The sequence below is a fragment of the Enhydra lutris genome, unplaced genomic scaffold (assembly GCF_002288905.1).
Source record: "Enhydra lutris kenyoni isolate GAN:26980312 unplaced genomic scaffold, ASM228890v2 scaffoldscaffold73, whole genome shotgun sequence".
Lineage (NCBI taxonomy): Eukaryota > Metazoa > Chordata > Mammalia > Carnivora > Mustelidae > Enhydra > Enhydra lutris.
This window is the reverse complement of record NW_019154157.1, coordinates 2,369,247-2,392,841: the sequence shown is the minus strand read 5'-3', so window position 1 is coordinate 2,392,841 and position 23,595 is coordinate 2,369,247. Positions and strand designations below refer to the sequence as shown.

General features: G+C 56.8%; 1 protein-coding gene across 3 annotated transcripts in view; it reads left to right on the top strand.

Annotated features, from left to right (window-relative positions):
* LOC111160054 (oxysterol binding protein 2) overlaps nt 1-23,595 on the top strand; it is a 158,690-nt gene that overhangs the window by 127,369 nt on the left and 7,726 nt on the right. For 2 of the 3 annotated variants that reach the window (XM_022522860.1, XM_022522861.1), the window contains 10 exons: nt 12,791-12,987; nt 13,644-13,757; nt 15,216-15,218; nt 15,940-15,991; nt 16,242-16,388; nt 17,485-17,730; nt 20,209-20,329; nt 20,614-20,717; nt 20,790-20,885; nt 20,967-21,151. In XM_022522860.1, the coding sequence (XP_022378568.1) occupies nt 12,791-12,987; nt 13,644-13,757; nt 15,216-15,218; nt 15,940-15,991; nt 16,242-16,388; nt 17,485-17,730; nt 20,209-20,329; nt 20,614-20,717; nt 20,790-20,885; nt 20,967-21,151 (1,265 nt within the window). The remainder of the gene's footprint in view (nt 1-12,790; nt 12,988-13,643; nt 13,758-15,215; nt 15,219-15,939; nt 15,992-16,241; nt 16,389-17,484; nt 17,731-20,208; nt 20,330-20,613; nt 20,718-20,789; nt 20,886-20,966; nt 21,152-23,595) is intronic. The other variant, XM_022522859.1, reaches the window with a different exon arrangement.

Here is a 23,595-nt window from a genome sequence, read left to right as displayed (position 1 = left end):
GTCGGAACGAGTCCAGAGGCCAAGAGAAGAGTGGGAAGGTGGACGCTGGAGCCCATGGTGGGGCCAAGACCTTGGGGTAAAATTGTGGCCATCAGAGATTTGCCCCAGGTCTGACTCAGGTCTGACCATGCCCATCACCCCCACACCCTCCCCGTACCCACCCTGCCCCTGGAGCTGCCACTGGAGCAGGAGGAGGCCTGAGGAATCTGTACCCTGGGGCCTGAAGCAAGCACAGACCTTTGTCCACACACACAGGGGTGAATCTGGGGCTGCACTGGGTGTGTCCACCCAGAGGCTGCCCTGTGAGTTGGTCCCATCATCGGTTTGTACTCGCTTTGTCCTATGCTATCCCTCTTAGGCCAGCCAGCCTCCTTTTTTTTTTTTTTTTTTTTTTTTAATTTATTTGACAGACAGAGACCACAAGTAGGCAGAGTGAGGAAGAAGCAGGCTCCCCGCTGAGCAGAGAGCCCGATTCGGGGCTCGATCCCAGGACCCTGAGATCATGACCTGAGCCGAAGGCAGAGGCTTTAAACCACTGAGCCATCCAGGTGCCCGCCAGCCAGCCTCCTTACAGCCCCCAGACTCTCGGGGTCTGGGTCACTGCCCTTCTTGCAGTGACAGGCCCAGATATGAGGCGCTTGATGACAGAATGACGCACTTGTGTTTCCCCACTGGGCCCGGAAGCCGTCGCCCACTCGCGGCTTCCCCAGCACGGCCTCCCCGCCTGCCAGGACCAAAGAGGCTTTGTCTCGAGTAAGCAGCTCTGACTTTTCCCAGATAATGAGCTTCTCAGCTGGTGTCTTTAGCAGAAATCTTTTATCAGGCATCAGAGGCTCGTCTGTGTTAGGAAGCCATAGAAACCGCGCACCATCTAAGTGTGTAATGAATTGTTTGATAGGAAGCAAGCCCCTGGGGTGAGTTACAGAACCCTGTTTGCAGTTCCAGCACTGGGAAAGTCCACCAGAGTGAGGGAGAGCTGCACCCTGGACAGGGCTCTGCCCACCCGCTGCCATGAACCTGATGTGAGGGCCCCTCCCACCTACCTCCCCTGTGGGGTGGCACACCCAGAAGTGAGGGGCTGGCCCCAGCAGGCTGTGCTGACAGCCCAGACCTGTGCGGAGGCCCGCCTTTCTCCTGGGACCCATTCCTGACACCGTGCCTCACAGGGCAGGAACTGAGTCAGTTCTGGGCAGGGAGTTCACTTACACAGTTGTCAGACTGTGTCAGTGTGAGTCTAAACTCGCACTTTCTGCAGAGGCCCCTTGGACAAATTATCCCCACCCCTGACCAGGCCTTGGCTTCTACCCCTATTACAAGGAAGGGGTTGGACCAGGGATCTGTAACTAAGGAAGCCATGTGCATTCACACCCAAGACCACTCACCCCTTGCTACAACCTCGTTAGTACCACTAGGCTAGTGTAAAGTGGAAACCGAGGCTCAAAGAAGTCACCCAAGCTGCCCAGGGTCACCCAGCTGGTGTATCCGAGCCAAAATGCAAGGTTGGGTCTGTGAGGCTCATGGGGGCAGTGATGCCCCTACACGCTCAGAGGCAGTGAGGATGAGACCTCCAAGGGTGGCAAAGGCCCCCTCCTCTCTGTGGTCAGCACACGGACTGGGGGCCTTGCATCACCAGGGTAAAGCCCCCCAGTCTCAGGACCTGAGTCCCTGCTTTGTGTCTTACCTTTAGGCTACAGCCACACCAGGGCGCTTCCTGGGAAGCTGGGGACCCAGGATGAGTGGAAGCTACCCCCGTTGTCCCCAGAAGGCACAAACCGTGGTTCCCCAGGTCATTCCAGTTCTTGCTATGAGAGGAGGAACCTGTTTCTCCCCACTGTTGAGATCCCTTTGCAACGCCCTCTCCCGCACCCTGACTGGATACTCTTGCCCTCTGGAGGGAAGCTTCCAGCATCCCCCATGCCTGAGTTTGGGGAATCTATTCCCACTGCCACTAGAGGGCAGGCCCCCCCTCCTGTGAACTGCAAATGGCTATGGTTTTCCACCTTGTCATGGGCTCTGAATGAGATTGAGTCCTACAAGTGGAGAAGAAAATGAGGGATGGCTGGCCAGAGCCTATGGAGGAGCACATCTTGTAAAGGGTCCTGGGCAAGCAGCACTCTTCACACACAGAGAGGGACCAGCTGTGTCACCTTCACTTTTTCCCAAGATGGCCAAGAGTCTGGGGTTGTTGAGCCTTCAGGAGAAAAGTCAGAGGGACAATCAAATCTCCTTCAGATTTGGGAAAAGTTGCTTTGGGAACCTTCACAAGCCTGTAGATCCCTAGCTCCCAGCAGGGCAGGGAGGCGGCCCTCTGGACAATTCCTTAGACCATTCCATAGGAACCATGGTTAGTGACACAGCCCATTCCTGTGCCACTGCCCCCAGGGGGCCAGTGCAGTGAGACTCACCTTGAGTGGAGCACGGCCCCTTCCCTTCTGTAAGTGTTGGAGGAATCAAGAGGCTCAGAACAAGTTTCTGGATCAGGAATGTTGAACAGTGCCACAGTGTTCCACCTCTTTGTGTCTTTGCCTGTGCTGTACCTTCTAGAACTTTCCCCACCCTTTAGATACCTGGTAGATCCCTTTACATCCTCTAGAATCCCACATGGATGTCACCAGGGCTGGGAGGCTGTCCAGCCTCCTTGTCAGGAAGCCGTTCCTTCTGGCTAGAACCCTCTGGAACCATCGGGCACTGCTGTGCCTCACTGAGCCCACTGTGCACTTTCCCCAGTTACATTGACATCTGCCTCCACCAGTCTTTGTGCCCCCAAAGTGAGACTTGGATTTTAACTCACCTGTGTCCCCAACAGCAGTTGGGAGTACCCAGTGGGAGTGCCTAATATGTGATGTTGGAACCCAAATGGGTGTCATATATCAGAAAAGAGAATTCTAAGTAGCCCACATCTCATGTTTGCCTGCTGTTACCATTTACAGAGCCATGCTCCTTCCATTTCCTCACCTGAACAAGGTCAGTGAGAAAGTGGGTCTGGCAGCAACCCTCAGCCAGAGCCACTTGTCACTCCGTCTTGCAGAGAAATGACCCAGCCTGGTCACGGAGAAATAGGAAGTGAGACTTAGGAAATTAACTCATAAATTGCGTTTTTCACAGGAGGGCTGTACTGAGTCCTGGCCCCCTCCCTCCGCTCGTGGTTTTGGTTGGTGAAGCCGTGTCTACATGGCTCCTGCAATTAGGAAAGGCCTGGCTGTTGGAACTTGAACCCAGACCTGACCAGCTTCCCATTGAGCCTTCGCTGGGCTTGTGCCAGGCAGGGACTCCGCGTTGCCCCTGGAGCTCATGATCCAGAGGACGCACCCGGTGATAGCCCATCACACCTCAGGGTGGCTGTGCAGCCTTCTCAAGGAGCAGCATGGACAGTAGCTCAGAGGCCCACTTTTGAAGGTCAAGTGTGTAGAAGACCTAGGGAAGGGCTGGGGAGGTTCACATTTGGCTGGGAGAGGGGCTCAAGCCTGGATGACCACCACCCACCATCCCCTTGCTGGGGAGCTAGCTGGACATCCTGAGAGCCAAAGCAGGACCCGCAGAGGGCACGGAGTGGGGCCCAGACCAGTGAGGAGAGTCACTCACAGGCAGGAAGGAAAGGTATGAATAGGGACCACATCTGTCCACGCGGCCTCCGTGGATGCAGCGTCCTGTCCACCCCCCCGCCACCACCGCTGGCCTGGGCAGCCCACAGGGAAACCCCAAAGCTCCCAGCCTCCGGAGCCTCGGCCTCAAGTGAGAACGAGCATGTAGGGAACACAGGGCTGGGGTGGTGGTGCGCTCCCTGGCGGGGGAATTTTGCAAATCTGATCCGAAGCAGGGGCCCATGGGCCCCTGCATCGATTGCTGTTTGCGTAGCTGTGAACTGGCCCACCGTTGGAGGAGCGACCTCATGGCACCATGAAACAACTTTGGTTCATAGATGGAGTCTTGAACCTCAGCGCCCCGGCGTCGTGCGTCCTTCCTGGGACCCAGGACGCACCTGGTGTGCGGGCGCATTGGGCTGGTCCCAGGTCTAAGGTGGAGCGCGGTCGAATTAATATGTCTTCCCAGCTCCTGCTTTGGGTATTCGTTTCCATAAAGGAAAAGAGTCAATTCCAGTTTTCATTCTCTTTTCCTGTAAGTTCATCTTTGGGGTAAAGCAGGATTGAAGGACAGGTCACTGGGAAGGTGACCGGTAACAGCTGTAGTCCGCCAGCATTCTTCCTGTGCCTTTGTTTGCGCCTCACAACAGCCACATGAGGTTGGGGTTATTGTGGCTTCCTTGTCATCAACATCATTTGTGTTAGTCAGGTGTCACCCTGAGGCCCAGAGCAGTCATCTTGCCTAGGGGGTGGGTGGGGGGGAAGGCCTGGCTATTCAACGAGCACTTGGGGTTACAACCACTGGGCCCTGGGCCACCCGCAATGCTGGCTGTGGGGTCTGTGCCGAAGGGCTGAGGCACGCCACCCGTCACCAGGCCCAGCACACCTGCGCTTTGCCAGGTGACCCCAGCTTCCTAAGGGTGGCCCATGAGGCCTGCATGCCAGCCTCATAGCCCCTGCTCCCCGCAGAAGAAATCCTCGGTATCGCCATGGACGTTCAGGGGGTGAGATGTGAGAGGTTCCTCAGAGTTCGTGACTTATGTTGGGGCCCAGGACTCAGGTCCTCCAGCCACAGGGACACCCCAGGGCCCTTAGGTGCAGTGAGCTCGGGCCGGCCTGGCTCACAGGCACTGAGCACTTTGCAGGGGGTAGGGGGACTGTGTGGGCATAGGAGGCCCTCTGGAATCCCTCCCTGATCCAGTCAGGCCCTGGTCTAGGCCTTGGGCACACAGGGAACAAAGACCTCTTGGAGAAACATAACCACACAGACGATGAGGCATGCTCGAGGCCAGAAGACCCTCAGAGGGAAAAAAGCAGGCTGATGAGGTGGGGCGGGAGCCCCCCCTTGCACACTGGCGGGAAGGGAGGGCACCTGGAGGGAGGTGGGGAGAAGAGCCCGCACTAGATTCTCAGGCAGGCCTGGAGCAGTGGGATGCCGGAGGAGGGGGGAGTGTGGCAATGGTGGAGGGGAGGCCTGGGGAGATAGAGCTGCTCACAGGACACACTGGGTGCTTACGCTCATGGAGAACACCACACTTTCCACTCTGAACGAGGCTCCAGCAGCCGAGGACTGCGGTCCAACCCAAGTTTCCGCAATAGCCTCCTGCTGCTTGGAGCCTGGACCCCGGGTGAGGTGGGGACAGGCACCTGGAGCCCCTTGAGAAGCGCACTCTCCACCACAATGCTTATGAAGGGCTGTTGGCTCGGACTATTGGGAGGAGCTGCGTGGCTAGCCCTTGCTGGGTTTGTTGACAGCGGGGCCCACAGAGTGGCTGTGCAGGGAGAGATCTGGTCTCGGGGTCGGGGGCACTGCAAGGAGTGGGAAGGAGCCACTAGTAGAATGGGGGCCCCTTACTGTCTGATCCCTACCTCCACCGTCACAGTGCCGGACTGGGGTCCAGCGGTCAGTCCCACAGATGCAGGTAAGATGCAGGAGGGCCTTTCCCTGAAACAAGTCTTGATCAGCCAGTGAACAAGCAGAACCGGGTCGGGGGGCGCCCCTCAGTAAATGAGAGATGGCTGAGGTGCCCAGTGGAGGAAGTGGCACTGGCCCACAGAGGGTGGATGCCCGCCAGGCCTACTTCCAAGGGCCTGAGGGGACAGACAGCGCTCTTGGGGGCTCTCAGTTTACCCAGGAAGGTAGTGACTTGCAAGACACACTGTTTGGTGCCTGCAGTAGAGCTGGTGGGGCAGGATGAGGGTGCGGATTCCGAGGGCGGGGACGCTGTGGGGAGAGGTACTGGCGCAGCCTGTCTCAGGGAGGCTTGACCCCCAGTCCAGCTGAAGGGAGCTGGAAGAGAAAAGTGCAGGCAGGCGTGGACAGGGTGGGGGCAAGTAGGGCCAGCTGGGAGATGTGTGCAGATGCAGACAAATCCTCATATTTGGGGCATCATAGAAATAAAGCCCAGACCAGAGCTCTTTTGCTGCTGGAAATACTCTGAGGCTTCTCTCAGCCCCATTTGGAGATCACGAAGGGGTTCTCGCACCCACCCAAGCAGAGCAGGGGGGAGTGGCCCCGGAGCTGCCTTGCCTGGTCCTTCTGGGGCTCGTGGGCAGGTTCCCGTCCAGCTGACCGCTGTTCTCCTCTTGACAGCTTACTCATTTGGGGCCTGGGGAGAGGAATAAAAATAGATTCTGTAACTGTTTAAAATCAGTTGGCAAACTGGCGGCCAGATGGTGCTGGTTCCTGTGTGCAAGGGGTAAACTATTTTGAATGTGGAAAGGGCTATTTTAAAGTTTGAACTGAAGTGAAAAGCTGCCTCTCCAGTGCCACAAGTGAGTCACATCGGGGAGAAGCCGTGACCATCCCCCTGCCCGGTGTTTGCGAAGGGCTGGCCACCGTGAGCATGGAGTCTGTTCTGGGCATTGGGCGAGGTGGGGCCACAGGCAGGTGGCTGGTCCAGCCTGACCTGGGAGCTACTTGGTCTCTAGGGGCCAGGAGGGTGCTTGAGATGCAGTGTGGCAATTTGGCTGGGCCTGACCTCCCCCACAACCCTCACCCCCAACCCCCAGGTTAGCCCAGCACTACTGTCGTCACTCTACAGGTCCCCACTCTCGGTCTTGGAGGCCTGGATGGCTGGGCATCTCCTGCCGCGGCCGCCTCTGAGCCTTGCAAGCCTGGCCTACATCTCAGCACTGCCTCTTCCAGCCACTGGGAAGCATGCACTGAGGGTAGCCTGCTGCTCCTAGGGGAGGAGTAGAAAGAAAGACCCTGTTGACCCCAATGTGTCCCCAGGTGTGAGCTTCTGGCCACGCACAATGGCTCGGGGAGATGAGCACTCTGACTGACTTTGTCCTATTGGCTCCTTTTATGATAGAAGGCCAGTGAGAGGCAGGTCTGCAGTCATGCTGGCCATGTGAGGACCAGTGTGGGGGGTTAGATGGTGGATGGGCAGCCCCCCATGACTCTGAGAGCCAAAGGGTCCAGCTGCCCACCCACCTGGGAGCCCTAAAGCCTGAGGGTCCCTGCAGGCCGGACATATGGCAGTCAGACATCCGGCAGGTTCTGTCTGACTGCAGGTGGAAGCACAGCCCTTTCTCCCATCCCTCCTGCATCCACGGTTACCAGAACTTGTTGTGCGCTGGTGGCTAGAGACAGAGCCCGTTGCCAAGCTGGCCCTCTCAGTTGGCACTCACCCAACCTGCAACCTCTGGGCATTTGGCCCATCTCTCCACCTCCTCCATGAGTCCCAACGGTCACCCACCCTAACATCCCACAGTCTTCTGGCATCTTCCTCATGCTCCCATCTAGAGGGGAGACAGCATGGGAGACAGTGCTTCCCGAGTTGTCCCTGAAGGCCAGGCTTAACCAGGGTCTTGGCTCTGCAGTCCCTCCCGAGAGCTTGAGAGGCTCCCTGGGCCACACACAGGACGGTCATTGGACCCAGGCCGGCTGACCCCACACCCTGCTCACCTGCCCGTGTTTGGGGACAGCGAGGTCATTGTCTGGATTAGGATTAGGAACAAAAAAGCGATTAGAGTTTGTCCTCCTTCCTCCTGGCACAGCTGCGCAAAGGTTTCCAGCTCAGAGACACTTGGTCCGTCCCATAGGATCCCCTCAGGATGACCCGCAGCAGCTTCCTTCGGAGTTCACACAGCTTGGGTGAGCAGGCCTCACAGCTCCCTTCACCAGGTGGGGCTTCTGAGAAGGGAGAGCCCCTGGTGGACGGGCAGGGCCTCCCAGCCCCCCAGCCTGTTGCTGAGCAGAGCCGGCCCCAGCATGGGGTGGGGGGAGAGCTGTCTTTTCTGTCCCGGGCTTTTGGGTTCCCACTCTGCTTTGGAGCAGCCCACAGGACCCCACATCTCTTCATCTCGGGGATCCTTTCCACAGCCCTGGGAGTGGGAGGAAGGGACAGGGCTAGGAAACTAGAAACTTGTTCCCACCCAGAGGGCGATTCCTCAACGGGTCATGGAATCAGGGACTCTGCAGGACTCCTGGGGTTCGACTGTCTTTCTTCCCATGAGGACACCAAGGCCCAGGAGGCTATAGGCCTGGCCCAGGGTAGGCAGCAGGCAATGCCCTTGCGGGGTCCAGAGGCTGGGCTCCTTTGTTCTGCCCATTCCTGGTGCCTTGCATCATTTAAGAGCTAATAGGTGGCATAGGAAACCGCTCTTGCTCAGGGAAGGGCACGAGCCCTCTGAGAACTGTGGCAGAGCCTCAGGGGAAACGTGACGGTGTTCAGGGCGCGGGTCCGCCCGGCCCCTCCCTGGGGCCCCGGAAACTGCCCCCAGCCAGCCCCCCGGCGGGCCCCTGGCCTAATCCAGCTTAGTGAGCACACAGGGCACAGCCCAGCTCAGCATTCCCGGGCAATAGGATGGGGCCTGGAGAAGGCCGGCAGCAGCAGAGGAAGCCTTGGGAGTTGAGGAGGGACACCAGGTAGGCACACGGGGTGAAAGGGGTGGGGGAGCTCGCCACGGCCCATGCGGTGACCAAGGCAGTTTCTCCGCTGCAGATGACCCCCCTCCTCTAGGAGCAGCGGTAAAGGCCTTGGTCCAGCCCCAGGAGCCCCTCCATACTGGGGTGTAGCAGCCTCTGCCCTGCCCTTATCTCTAGGTGACTGTGACACTCTACGACCTTCATGTACCCAACCCAGCCACGTGAGGCCCCTGTCCTGCCCCCTGTTGCCCCACACCCTTGGTCCTTCAGGGGCAGCAAGCTGGAGGTCACCAGGTTGTCAGCCAGCAGCCCTGGCCTCTTGGGCCCCGTCCTCCGCCACAAGGACGGGTGCTGGTAATAGGCTTTGTGGAGGCACCGCTGAGTCCCGGTGCTTGAACAGGGTTATTCCTTGACATCCTTGCTAGTGAGCATCTCTGGGAGCCCAGCTTCCCTCCAGGAAGGCCACGGAATCCCTCAGGGGGCATCCAGGCCATGATGCTCAGCTGTACAAAGTGGTGACAGGGCTGGTTCCATGCTCTGGGAGACTGTAGATGGCATCCACAGAGCCTGGGACTCGGGTCCTACACATGCCGCCCGGGGCCTTGAGCAAGTACCTTGGCCTCCCTGAGCCTCTGTTAAAACAGGGAGCTCCGCGCTCGCAAGAATGCCCCAGACAGCTCTGGCTCACGGCAGGGGTGCGGCATGTGGGTGGCAGGCCAGGCATCAGCATAAGCAGGTGTGTTTGGGACAGAGCCAGAGAGAGGGTGACACATGCCTGGTGGGCCACATGCAGATGGCATGGGGATGATGGGGCCCTGGGAGATGAGGCTGGAGAGGATGTGGGGCCAGGTCTGTGAGAGGCTGTCAGCATTTCCTCGAAATACGACGAACATTCCATTTTCCCTTGGAGGAGAAAATGGTCGTTTCTAAGGCAGTGAGAGCCCAAGCCCATCAGAACCTCAGGGGTGGGAGAGAGGGAGCCTAATTCATCTTCACACTGCGTTTGTCTTTCCCCCTTTGCTCTTGTGGCCAGAAAGCCCAGAGGCCACACCGAGTCCTCTGGCATGAATTTGTGGGGCATATTTACTGTGACCTCTGGCTCCTGTTTTATACTGTTGCTTGGGGCTCTCTGACCAGTCTTGTTTTAAAGGCCATGGGTTCCATGAAAGCAGAGCGCCCGTGGATGTTAAAACCCAGTGACAGGGAGAGGATGGCAGGAGCTGTAGAGGGTCCCCAGGGAGCTGTGGAAGGCGGGTGTGGGGGAGCAGAGCTGGAGGAGGGCAAGGGAGGAGGTGAGTGGCTGGGTGCTGCTGCCAGACCTTCCTGGGTGTTGGGGGGAAGGCAGCAGCAGGCACAGACTGAGAGCAGAGCAGAGCACCCACAGACTGAGAACCCGGACAGCCATGAGGCACCCATTGTGTATCCTGTCTATAAAAAGGCTGTGTGCACAGGCCAACCTAGGCCCCTGCACACTCACCTTGGGGCAGGCAGGCCTGGCTCTGTGGGGGAAGCCTGGCTCTCAGGCCTGGCCTGCTCGTCCCCTTGGGCAGCCCCTTCTCCCTAGGCCTCAGGCTCACAGGGGGGCAGGGGCAGGGAGACCTGGCAAGGGGCTTCCCTATGGCAGTGCGCCCGCCACCCATGCCCACCCAGAGAAGTGAGGGCGTGCCTCCTCCACCAGCACTGGGCCCCCTTCTGACCTGCACTGCGCACCCAGCTCAATAACACCTGGCAGGCTGCCTGGGCCAGCAGTGGGTCGACCAGCACTCTTGCGGTATTGGGACTCCTTCCTGGGTCAGCAAACAGATGGCAGGATCCGAGACTGACTTGACTGGGCATGGTGGCTGAGCTCTGGGCTGTGGGAAATCACGGAGGCCGTGGGCCAGGGCTCTCAAGGGAGGGGCGGCTCAGAGTGGACAGAGCTCCGGAATAAGGAGCTGGGGTCCCGCTCTGTGTCTGCTACCTCTGGCCGTGTGACCTCAGAGCCTGTTTCACAATCTGTGGAAGGGAATCCCTTCCCCACCCATTTCACAGGACTCCTAGAAGCATCTGGAACATTTCTGAGGTGCCCAGAGGGGTCCTCTGCCCACCACGCTCCACCACTACTACTTTCTATACCCGCTGGGGCAGACCCAGCAAAGAGGAGTCTTCTAGTCTGGCCTTTGGAGACAGTGGTCATGTGTCTGCTGTCAAGGCCCCCTACACTGAGGCCTGCAGTGGTGAGGGGGAAGCAGGGACCAGGGACAAGGCCACTGCAGGACCCTGGGTGGTAAAGGCTTGGCTCCCAAGTCAAAAGCTAGGGAGTGGCAATCAGGCATGTCCTCGTCCCCAAACTGCATGATGGTCCGTGACTGTAGCCCCACACCAGCAGCTGAACCTCACAGATCCATAATTTGCAAACTCTAGAAAGCCCCAGACCTGCGGCTGCTCCCGGTGCAGCCTCTATTGTCTCCAGAGCCTGTAAAATGCATAAGGAGATTTCTCTACTCCCATCCCAACCTGTGCTGGGTCACCTGCTGGTATAAATCCCTGCCCCTTCTGGAGAAGCTGGGTACGGTGGCTTAGGTGTGACCAGGCAGGGCCCTTTCGGGGAGAGTGGGAACACTCCTGAATCTGAGGTGGAGTGAATACACTTCCTCCCCAGAGCCTCGCAAGGGAGCCGCAGGAACCTGAGCCTCAGTTTCCTCATATGTCAATTGGGGATGACCCCACTCCTCTGCCTTGAGGATTTTGCCGGGCCGGGGTGGACAGCGAAGCTGGGAGCCTGAGCTCTGTCAGATATTACTGTTGTGTCTCAGGACATGGGCTCAGAGGGGCTGAGTGGCTTGTGCAGGAGCCCGGGCCTTCCCACTCCGGATAGCAAGCCTTATTACTCTACTTTGCTGGTTTCCTTGGGTCCCCATCCCATCTTTAGAATGGTGTGGGGGGGTAAGGGGGTGTCAGGGAGGAAGCCTTGCCCAGCCCACTCTGCACGGGTGCTGGGAGGTGAGATACAGAGAAGGCACGAGGGGGTAGGCTTGAGGAGAGAGAGAGACGCTGGCCGGGGCCTACCACTGGCGAGGTGCTATCCGTTCCTGCTCTCCTGAGAGGCCCCCACAGCCACCCCTCAGCAGGGTGTTCGCTCATCCAGCGGATGCTCAGAGTAGCCGCTGAGTTTGGAGATCCATGGGATGAAGAGAAACAGGCAGAGTCAGCAGAGAAGCTGATCTGTAGGCATGAGATTGCGGGGGGTTGGGGTGAGTGAGTAAGTATCTCAGGGGACCTGACTGAGCCAGCTCAGGAGCCTTCCCTGGGGGAGACGTGAGAGAAGTCTGAGCAGTGAGGGTGGCACCCATGCCTCTGGTGCCTCCCAGGGAGTGTCTATGAGGGCTGCTTGGCCCAGCACTCCACATCACCTCCCTGGTTCCTCCCGACAGTCAAGATAGAGCTGCATTGTCCCTGTGTCACCGAAGAGGGGCTGTGTGCCCTTCTCCCTCCAGGAAAGCATGACTCCAACCCTCGGGGTCAGATAGCATGTGACGTGTGTGGAAAGGGAGGGCCGGGGAGTGGTGGCCAGAGACCACCGGTGCATGTTGGGCCGAGGAAACGTGTCCCTTCCTACTGCATTCAGTCCAGAAAAGGCAAACCCAGAGGTCCCCGGCTTGGCCCTCCCTGCCTGCCAGGAACAGCTGAGCCCGGGCCCTCCTCTCCACTGGGATCAGGGACAGAACGACAAACCCCTGCCTCATAAGAGTGTAGTGGGACCACCTACGGACCTGGGAAACTGGAAAGAATCTGAATGTCAGAGTAGGCCCCAAGTCTGAAGGGGGACCCTTACTTAAAAAGCAGAGTTATGTGATATAGACTTTGAGGTAACTTTGTGGGAAGGTCTGGTCTCAATTCCTGTGCCAGATAAGACCCTTTACCTCTCTAAGCCAGGAAGTTATGGCAGAATGTGGCTTTCCTTCCTCCCATGCCACGGGCAGGGACTGGCCTGAGCACCACATAGGCCTCCGGTTCTCATAGGGACAGAGGTCGTGCTTAGGTCTGGCACATGGCGAGGATGTGGCAGCTTGGGCCCCAGCTATGTGGAAACCCAGCCTCCACCAGCCACAGCCCGGGTTTGGTGCTCTCAGATGGCATCCTGACTATGGGATGCCCACCATGGCGGACGCCTGTCCCCGGGCTGGCTCTGAGAGAAAAGTCAGAGTTCCTACATCCCCACAGAAGCCAAGGGGGCAGCAAAGGTGTTTCTGAACACCCCAGGACTGACTGGCAGGTGGGGTGTGGGGTATGGGGCAGACAGGCCCCTGCCCTGGGCCCTGTGCTCACCGACCACTCTGTCCCCCATCCCCAGGCCTGCAGAGACTTCTTGGAACTAGCAGAGACACACAGCCGGAAATGGCAGCGTGCCCTACAGTATGAACAAGAACAGCGCATCCACCTGGAGGAGACCATCGAGCAGCTAGCCAAGCAGCACAACAGCCTCGAACGGGCCTTCCGTAGCGCCCCCGGCCGGGCCACCAACCCCACCAAGAGCTTCAGCGAAGGCGAGTAGGCGAGGGCCACCCAGCCTGGCTGGGTCCCTTGCTCAGGGCTGCTCAGCCTCTGTTCCTTCCAATCTGTGCTCTGTCTCCGCCTCCTCCTGCCAGCTGGCTCTGTTTACATGGCCCCCCCCACCTACACCCCCAGTACACATGCCCCTTAACATGCCCACATTCGGGCCTACCTCGGTGGCTTTGTATTTCCCACACCCACTACCGAAGGGTAATTATCTCCCTGCATTTAGGTTCCAGTTCTTATGAGAAAAGTCCAGTGAGCCCAACTGTCCCTCTGTGGCAGGGCTGCCCTGGTACCAGGTGGCAGCCCACCTGGCCTTGGGCTGGGAGTGACGGGTCCATCCGAAAGGGTAGCTAGGCCCCAGACAGACTGACCATCGTGTTGAGCAATCTGGGGAGGCTTCCAGAAGGAGAGAGGCCTTTGAGCCAAAGCACTGAGCGGGAAGCTCATTCCAGGAAGGGGACCCAGGGCAGCCACAACCGCGTTAATGCGGCCCAGGTGACTGAAGTGGGAAAGGAATGAAGGGCTGGTGGCGGGGGGACAGGGTCCAAAGTGGGGGGCACCCTTTGGGCTCTGGACTTCCTCAGGCAGGTGAGTGAGTTTTCAGAGTTGCAAACTGAGGCGGCGGTTTTGCGTGTATCTGCAGGAAGCCTCTTAACTCCCAAAGGAGAGGACAGTGAAGAAGATGAAGATACGGAGTACTTCGACGCCATGGAAGACTCTACATCTTTCATCACCGTGATCACAGAGGCCAAGGAGGACAGGTGTGTTCTCCAGGCAGGACTGGCGGCCCTGGAAGGAGCCTCTCCCAGGCTTAGCCTTTCCCGCCTTGTTCTTCTTAAGCTGCACCTGTTCTTCGTACCTGGGGTTTTCTTTCAAGTCTTGCTTCACACTGTATTTTGATTATTATTATGATTGTTCTGTTCCTCAGATTTAAATGCCCACATAGAGTTTGAATCAAGGTTTCATTTTAACGGAGGCAGAGAACAGGGCCTCGGCAGGATCCAGTTCCAGCCGGAGAGGGTGGGGGTGGGGGCTGGGACCCCAGGGCCGGGTTGGAAGGCGTCTGCTGCGCTTTCTTGCCTTGGAGCTACACGCAGTCCCAACCACTCCCTCAACCACACCCGCGTTCCAGAACAGACAGGCCATGCAAGAAGTCCCTTTTATTTTCTATTTCCAAGCCTCCTTTCATAAAAGTGTCCTCTTTCAGGATGTTACTTAATACACACTAGAGCACAGCGGTAACCGGGACACTGCTGTCAGACTCTGGATCCCCAGGAAGCGCCCCCCCCACCGTGGGACTGTGCTGGTGCAGGACCCGCAAAAGGGAGGAGCAGGAGCCCTGCGTGGGCAGGCTGGGTCAGAGGGCAGCACCCTGGGGCATGAACAGGGATTTGCTACAATTCAGAGTTGCCTCATTAGGACATTGCTTCAGGCTCTAGTACTGGAAGGGTCGTGAGTATGGCCGCTCTGGGGGACATGGAGGTGGCTGATGAGTTCCAGCCGTTCTGTGGCTCCTCTGTCGTGGCCTGGGGAAGAGCTGCCGCTCCAAGTCCTGGGGACAACGACATAAACGTCCGCTGCCTGTGCTGCCCCCTGCACCCATCATCCCTGGGGCACAGCAGAATCACAGAGCCTCCCATGCTCCCCCGCAGGCGTGCCCTCAGGCAGGACACTCAGCCCCTCATGGATGAGGACCAGCAGGCTTCCTGGTGGCCTTATTCCCTGCGTCTGATCTGCAGCTCACAGTCCACACCCCACACTGCCTTCCATGGACTCCCTGGAGCCCAGTCCACAGAGGGGGAGGCCAGTAAAAACCCCCAGCCCCTCCTTTTTTGCCTCTGTGTACCAACATGGGTCACCACTCCATGTCCTGGTTTCTCTCAGGGTAAGGGCCTTTGGGATCTCTCTAATTCAACAAGGTGTTTCTAGTCCCTATCAACAGAGTATTTCCAACTCAATCACGGTTCATTTCCCAATAATATTTTAAAATTTGCTTGCTTATATTGCTCTCACAATGAGCTTGGCTGTTCTGAATTTCCTTTCACTTTACCACCAAGCAGTGTCAACCTCGTGCACCCCTCCAGCTTCCCACCCACCCCTCCCATACCTGGAGTCCCCAGGGGCCTGGGCTCTGCCCCCTCCTTTGCGCCCCCAACCCAGCCACCTTCCACACCTCAGCTAACAGCCCCAGGCCTCTCTGCTGCCACCCAGCCAGCAAGCAGGTGACCCCTGTGCTCGACACTCTTCATTGGCTCTCAAGGCTCCTGATGCAACCCCAAGGCCCAAACTACCGCCTTCCCTGGTAGTGTAGCTCCTCTGTGCTGTAGGCAGGTCCCTTGTGCGCAATGACCCAGTGAGTCCTTCCCATTCCCTGAGGCCCTGACTGCCAAGTGCCTGCCCCTCACCCCAGCTGGCCCAGGTCACCTGTCCTCAAGGATCCCTCAGAGCTTGGGTCCTTCATCCATACCACCCCCTGCTGCTTAGCCAACCATCTCACCACAAGTATTCATAGGCACAGGCATGCATCTGACCCACTTCCTGCCCTTCTGGAACCCCAGTCTAGTGCGAGAGTCAGACCAGCAGACAGTGAGGACACAGTGGGGCCCCACAGAGCTCTAGGGGGCTCTGCCAGAGGAAATGGCCACCCTCAGCTTCCTCCGGGTCCGGGGTCTGCCAGTCCCAGGAGGGGCTGTGTGCAGGGACCTCAGGTGACTTTGCTCCGGTGTCTGCTCCTATGGGACATCAGTGGGTGGGAGCCCCTTCACTGCCCTGGGCCCCCCAGTCCAGCTGAATGTCCCAAACTGGGCATGTCCCATTGGAGAAGCAGCCTTGGGGTGGGCTGTCCCTTGCACCTCACTGACGGGTCTGGGTAGAAGGTGCCCAGGTCCCCAGGAGGCCTCAGGATTTGTAAATAACTTGCCTCCCCTTTTGTGTTTCTTGCAGAAAAGCGGAGGGTGGGACCACAGGCCCAGTGGACTGGACCTCATCAGATAATGTAAGTGAGAAGGGAGAGCTCAAAGGTGGCTAGAAGGCAGGCTGGCACTTTGGGCTCCAGGCCTCTGGGGCAGGCTCAGTGCCCTGGCTCCCTTCTGCCTGGTCTGACCTGTCTGCCAGCCTGCCCCTGTGCCAGCACCGTGCCAGTGGCCAGCTCAGTGCTTGGACTGCATTGGATAGAGGTGAGGGCCAGGGCTGGAAGGCCGAAGGGGCTCCCTGGCCTCTGCTCACAAACACATTCTCTCTGGCAGGTGCTAGATGGCACCTCACTTGTGCCCAAGGGTCCCCCCAAGGTCAAGAGGCGTGCCCGCATCCCTGACAAACCCAACTACAGCCTTAATCTCTGGAGCATCATGAAGAACTGCATCGGCCGGGAGCTCTCCAAGATCCCCATGCCGGTAGGGGCTGGTGCGGAGCAGCCGCAGTGGGTCCAAAGGGGGCCCTGTTTTGTGCATGGATAAGGAATGACCTCTAAGTGCCAGCAGTCTGGGTGTCATTCTTAACAACACCTGAGGGGCATGTAACAAATTATCAAATCATGTTCAACAACATTGCCAAAATCCCGAGAGCAGAGGTCTCGGGCTCTGGGGGAAGAAGCTAAGGAGGGGCTCTGCATTGATCAGAGATGTGGGGACCCCCAGAGCACCTCTGCACCTGACAGGGCTTCCCGATGTCCCGGCTCTCCCCACCTCGTAGATGGGGAGTGGCAGGACTGGGCCCTCCTGGGCCAGGAACTGTCTCTTGCACCCACTCCAGCGAGGTCACACATCGGGCTGAGGATGGAGCTAGCATTCTCGAGTCGCCAGGCTCTGATGGCATCTCCAGGGGGGAAATGTTTGGGGTTCAGGCCAGACTTGGTTTCACTGTGTGCCCCAGGACAAACCCGTTCACATCTCCCGCCTCTGTGTCCACACCTGCAAAGTGGGGCAAGGAACAACGCCCACATAACAGTGTCTGGGAGGATGAAAGGGGAGAACTCAGGGCAGTCCCTGCTTGATGGCTGGCCCAGGGTCATAGCCGAGCATCACAAGGGGGGAGTGACCCTGCCCTGCCCCAAGACCAGGATGGAGGGGGCGCCGCCTATAGGAGCCTTCACCCAAAAACAGCACAAGAGCTCAGAATAGGAGGAAAACTCATTCATCCAGCCACCCACCCCTCCCGTCACTCTCTAATTCTGACTCTGTGCTGAACAAGTCAGAAACTCTGGCCTTGGTGGCCTTCACATCCTAGGAAGGGAAGTGACAGTGACCGTAGTGACAGGGTACGAGTTACAGCAGGTCCAAAAGCCGCGAGGCTGTAGAGAAAACTGAGGGTGGAGGCAAGCACAGGGAGCTGCGCGGGTTTGGACAGGGCATTAGTCGGGGTCGGCAGAGGAACTTGACTGTGGAGGCGCCATCTGAACCGCAGTGCCCAGGACCGTCTGAGGAGAACAGGCGTGCTGGGAGGGCCCCGGGGCTATGCCGGGAGCAGCTCCTGACCACCGCCCGTCCGCAGGTCAACTTTAACGAGCCCCTGTCCATGCTCCAGCGGCTGACGGAGGACCTGGAGTACCACCACCTGCTGGACAAGGCGGTGCACTGCACCAGCTCAGTGGAGCAGATGTGCCTGGTGGCAGCCTTCTCCGTGTCCTCCTACTCTACCACTGTGCACCGCATCGCCAAGCCCTTCAACCCCATGCTAGGGGAGACCTTTGAGCTGGACCGCCTTGACGATATGGGCCTGCGCTCCCTCTGTGAGCAGGTGAGGCCCACGCACACTCTGGCCAAGGCACTCCTGCTAGGCCCAGGGGTCCCAGGGAGACAAATGGGACACAGCCTCTGACCCTGCTGTGCCCGAGCCCACGAGGCCAAGGCAAGGTCCAGTCAGAGGCTGGGCCTCCTGCAGCAGGGGCAGACCTCCCGGAGATAGTTGGGTGAGGGCAGAGTCAGGGCTGGTGTGTGGGGAAGGGGAGGGCCCCTCCCCCTGCCAGGAACCACACAGCGGCCCTTGAGGGACAAGTGTGCGGTGCTCTCTGGGAGTCTGGGTAGACCAGAGCAGGGGAGGTAGCAGGCAGAGGGGATCCTGCACTGTGTGGGGACCCTGAGTCCGTGACGGTGCAGGCCTACAATGTGAGGAGCTTCTGGGGCCCAGCGGTCCTGCCCTGGGGGTTGGTGATATCAGCTTGCCCCCATCGCTTCTCAATGCCTTCCCCACCCCACAGACATGCATATCCTCCCCACGGAGCAGAGCCAAACCCGGGCCCTGGGGTCTAGGAGCCTCAGCAGCAGCATCTTAGCCTGAGCTTGTCTGAGTGGGGGGTGAATCTGTCGGTGCCTCCCTGGGTGCTGGGAGGACCCAGGCAGGCGCTGCGTGAAGGTACCCAACATAGAGCTTCCCGGCTGGGCTGCTGGACATCAGCTGCCGGCCAGGCACTATTTGGGGCCCGGGGGGGGAGCTCCAAAAGCAGACATTTCACAGTCTGGTGGCTAGTTGAAAAGGCGTGCTGTGGCGGCAGTGTAGCCCTACACAAAGCCAGTTAGAGGTAGAGCACAGGCTGCTTAGAACGTAGAGCTGGGTATTTGCAAATGCTTTGGATGTAGGGAGAGAGGTCCAGGGAGGAGGAAGGGAGGTAAGGGAAGGCAGCAAGGACGACCCTAACATTCTTGGCCTGAACTACTGAGTGAATTCCCTTCTTCATTCAGTAGAGTTGACCAAGTGCCCCCAAGGTGCCAGGTGCTATACAGGCACCTGGGAAGTGAGCGGATGGGGTGCCTGTTCTCCTGAAGTGGGCAGTGCAGAACAGGTGCTGTGTAAGTGGATGGTTCTTTCACCTTTAGAAAGCTGGCTGGAGCCAAAAGCGAGGGAGAAAGGAGCACAGGTCAGAGAGGAAGTGGGCAGGCAGCCTGAGGCTTCGGGTTTCAGTCTGTGTGGCAGGTAGAGAGGGTCCAGACACCTGCTTTTGTTTATGTGCCCCCTGCAGCAGAGAGTAAAGCTATAGATGCTTTGCGCCACCCACTGTGGCCTGTGAGGGGGAGGGGCAGATTCAAGATGCATTTTGAAGAAAGAACAGCCAGGATTTGCTAAGGGTTAGAGAAGGAACACAAGAAAGAGGGCCAGGGATGACTCTCAAGCATTTGGTGTGAGCAGCTGTTAAGACTAGATCATCGGCCTGAGCAGGAGGCCAGGACACAGAGTGCCAGGGCCAGCCCCTCGGGGTCACATCCCTAGGTGTGTCAGTATGGTGGGCTCTAGGGCATGTGGGGCCCCAGCCGTGGGTGACAAGGAATGGGGGGTGGGTTTGACCTGTGATGCTGAGACCAGAAAGGCCTTGAGGTGCCACTTACAGGGACAGGAGACAATGAGAGATGCAGGAGGGAGTGGCAGGAACTCTGGTCAGTCCAAACAGCCACCTGTGTGGGAGCGTCCAGTGGGCAGCTGGGTGGCAGGGCGGCAGTCCCAGCGCAAGGCTGGGCCTGGAAACTGACTGAGGTCGTGACCCAGCGAGGAGGTGCCTTAGAGAGGGAGGAAGCTGGGGAGAGGCTGAGCCCCAGGACCCTCCGACCACAGGGCCACAGAAATGAGGATGAATAAACAAGGGGAAATTGACAGGGGCTTGCTGGCAGGTGAGACAGCAGTCAGGGGTGCCCAGTGCCGTGAGAGGAGGGGGGAGGTGTGGGAGGCCCCGGGGTCCGTGCAGAGCTTGCTGTGCCACCCCCTGCGGCCGGGGCAGGACACTGATATGGCCTCCTGCTCTAGAGCCATGCTGGCCAGGAGGGAGGCAGGGCCCAGCTCTGCCCCTCAGTTCAAGTGGCTTCCCCAGCCTGAGCCCCCTGTGCAACATGGCACAGTTAGGGGGCAGCCCTTTGCAGATGAGTTGGGGGGCTAACTGGGGAGTTGGCAGAGAAGCCCTAGCTAGAGCGTCACACTTCACTTCCTAGCCCTCAGCACAGCTTGTCACAGGGGCCCCCTTGAGGCCAAGCTCTGTCATCACCCCATTTCGGAGCCCAAGCCTGGCATGGTCCTCTTCCCCTGACCACAGCAAGCCCAGGACAGCCGCCCAGGCCGGTCCCATGGCCAACCCTTGCTTTTCCATCAGAGCACCATCTTTCCTGGGGGCTTGCTCCCAGGGCCATGGAGCCGGTCATGCTGAGCACAGGGCAGGTGGTCCCCACAGCTAGTTGGGGAGCAGGCCTGAGCCCATGTCCAGCAGACACTCATGTCCTGTGGGTCTGGTCTCAGGTGAGCCATCACCCACCATCAGCCGCACACTACGTGTTTTCCAAGCATGGCTGGAGCCTCTGGCAGGAGATCACCATCTCTAGCAAGTTCCGGGGAAAATACCTCTCCATCATGCCGCTAGGTGAGCTGGAGCCCTGTGCTTTCCCAGGACAGAAAGCCTTTCTGGATAAGTGGGAGGGTTTTACCAACACAGAAGCCACCTTGGGGCCTCTAGGAGTGACATTAGTCTCTCTGCAAATCTGCTCCCCATCCCCAGGCTTCCTGGATGCCTCCCCAGCCTATGCCCTGTCCCCAGTCTACATGAATACTGCTTCCAGTTGTCAGGACCCTGGGACCGTGGGCAGACAGGCTCGCTGGGGTCTAGCATGGCAAGCCATGACTTCTGACCCTATATCTGGCCTCCAGGTGCCATCCACTTAGAATTCCAGGCCAGTGGGAATCACTACGTGTGGAGGAAGAGCACCTCGACTGTGCATAACATCATTGTGGGCAAGCTCTGGATTGACCAGGTCAGGTGGTACCCTCAGGGAGGGGGCGTGTGGCCTAGAGGTGGGGCACTGACCACTAACCTTCCTCACCAGACCGGGGACATTGAGATTGTGAACCATAAGACCCAGGACCGGTGCCAGCTGAAGTTCTTGCCCTATAGCTACTTCTCCAAAGAGGTAGCCCGGAAGGTAAGCAAGGCTACCTCTCAGAATCATGGGAGGGGCCTGGAGTGGGGCGTGTGCCTGTGCTGATCCTGCCCATGTCCACAGGTGACAGGAGTGGTAAGTGACAGCCAGGGCAAAGCCCACTATGTGCTGTCAGGTTCATGGGATGAACAGATGGAGTGCGCCAAGATCGTGCAAAGCAGCCCCAGCAGCCCCAGCTCAGATGGGAAGCAGAAGACTGTGTACCAGACGCTGCCAGCGAAGCTGCTGTGGAAGAAGTACCCGCTGCCGTGAGTGGGGCTGAGGGCGGGTAAAGAGCAGGCAGGGAGAAGGAGGCAGAGGCAATGGGGCCTAAGGCAGGCAGGGGAGCCTGGCCAGCCAGGCAAGAAGTGAGCGGCAGACACTGGGATCAGGGTGGTTCTCTCCGCACATAGGCAGAGCCCATGTTCTGCAGCTGACATCCCAATGTGGCTATATCGGGTGGTAGCCGATCCTATGCAGACTTTAAACAGGCCAATAAAGACAGAGTCCCCATAGTCCAAGGAAGGAAAACCAATGTGAAAATCAGGGCAAGGACAGAAAACTATAAAAAGTGGCACAGCAGGTTCCAGAGAGAACAAAACAAAGGAAAAATTAAGAGTGGCACAGCAGGTTCCAGAGAGAGCAAAACAAAGGAAAAATTAAGCAACTGAACTTGAGAACTCCGATTGGGAAGTTTTAATAAACTCCATCAACGGAATATAGGTCAAAAGGAATAAATCCTTCAGATAGAGAGACAAAACCTGGAAAAGACAAAAAGCCAACAGAGAGAAAGCTTACCACCTAGTGACCCAGAATGACTCCTGGAGCAACATCGCCAGCAGCCCTGGGAGCCCATAAAGACCCCAAGGGTAGCTGTGTGCACGTCAGGTTTGAGAGCAGGGTCTAGTGCACTTCTAGGCAGGAGTCTAGAAGGAAAGAGAACATATCTGAAGAGCAAACAGCAGAGAATCTTCCACACCAAATCTATACAGTGGAACTGTTGAAACTAAATCAAAGAGAAAATATTAAGCAGCCAGTTGTGAAAAAGACATGCATGAGTTTCTGAGGAATAGCAAACAGACAGCGGTCTCTTCCTCATCAATGATGGAAGCTTGAAGATGGTCAAATGAGATCTTACATGTGCAGAAAGACTCACTGCCTGCCGACAATGATACACCCAGGGAGAACACATTTACAGAGTGTTGAAATGTTTTGTTTTCAGACTATTAAAAACTCATTTTGCCACCAGCAGACCCACATTAAAGGATATACCTCCTACAGAAGGAAAGTGATCCCAGATGGAAGATCTGAGATGTATGAGTGAATGAAGAACAAAAACTACGTGAACCTAAGTGAACAGTAAATAAACAAGAATAGTGATGTCTTTCAGGTTTTAGAATCTAAACATAAAATACAACTGTGTGATCATATAAGTCGGAAGAAGGATAAATGGAAGGAAACTTCTCAAAGGCCATTGTGCTACCCAAGAAGGTGGTCAAGATGTATGTTAACTTTTGGCTGTGTGAAGTCTGCATTCCTAGAACCACCACTAAAATAATGTTTAACTGGAATCCCAGAAGGAAAAGAAAGAAAGAAAAATGGAAAGGAGAGAGAAATAGTTAAATAATGGAAATAAATTTCCCAGAACAAAAACAAGGAGATGGGAGACCTTGGGCTGAAGGGTCTGTAGAATTCCAGAAACAAGAGATAAAGAAAAGCTTTCACCTAGATCATTTTATAGAGAAAATTAAAAATGCCAAAGAGAAAATTCTAGTAGCTTCCAGAGAGGAGTATAAGAAGATTACAATTAGGATAAAGAATCAGATTGACAATCAGAAAGATTGACATCTTTCAATAGCCAGTGTCTGGAGTAATATTTTCAAGGTAATGAAGAAAACAAAATTAGAAGACTAAGATTTTTATCCAGCCAAGCTGTCATTTAATAATGAGGACATAACAACAACAAAATGTCATCAGGCAAAGAGTCTCAGAAGGTTTGCCACACAAAACCCACAATTAAAATGGTATTAGACATAGTAGTTCATTTATTTATTTATTTATTTATTAGAGAATGCAGGAGAGCACAAGGGGTGGGGGCGGGGGGGTGCGGGGAGGGGAGAGACGGTCTTAACCAGGCTCCACACACCCAGTGCTTGGCTGACATGGGGCTTGATCTTACGACCCTGAGATCATGTAAGATCATGACCTGAGCTGAAATCAAGAGTTGGATGCTTAACCAACTGAGCCACCCAGGTGCCCCTAGACATAGTACTTTAAAAGGGGAGAAAAAAATCCTGAAGTTGCTGTAAAAGACATAATGTGATGTAAACATTGTGTTTTGGGAGTGGTTTTTTTTTTTTAAACAATGACTGAGACCAAAGGCAAAGAGAAAATAGTCCTAAATAATGCAGAATTTAAGGTGTAAATAATGTTAACACGTCAGGATATGAGGAGAGTTGAAAAGGACACCAAGGGATGAGAAGGATTGCTAAGTTCTTATAAGAAGGAAGAGACAAATATAAGATGTTAGAATAGTGAGAAAAGACTAAGAAGAAAAAGGACAAATAAAAACAATAAATCAACACAGTAGGAATAGGTCCAAACATAAATAAAAGTAGATGAAACTCACCAGTCAAAAAACAAAATACTGACTGGATTTTTTAAAAATCCAGATATATACACCTTCTAAGAGATGTAAAAAACAAAGACATGC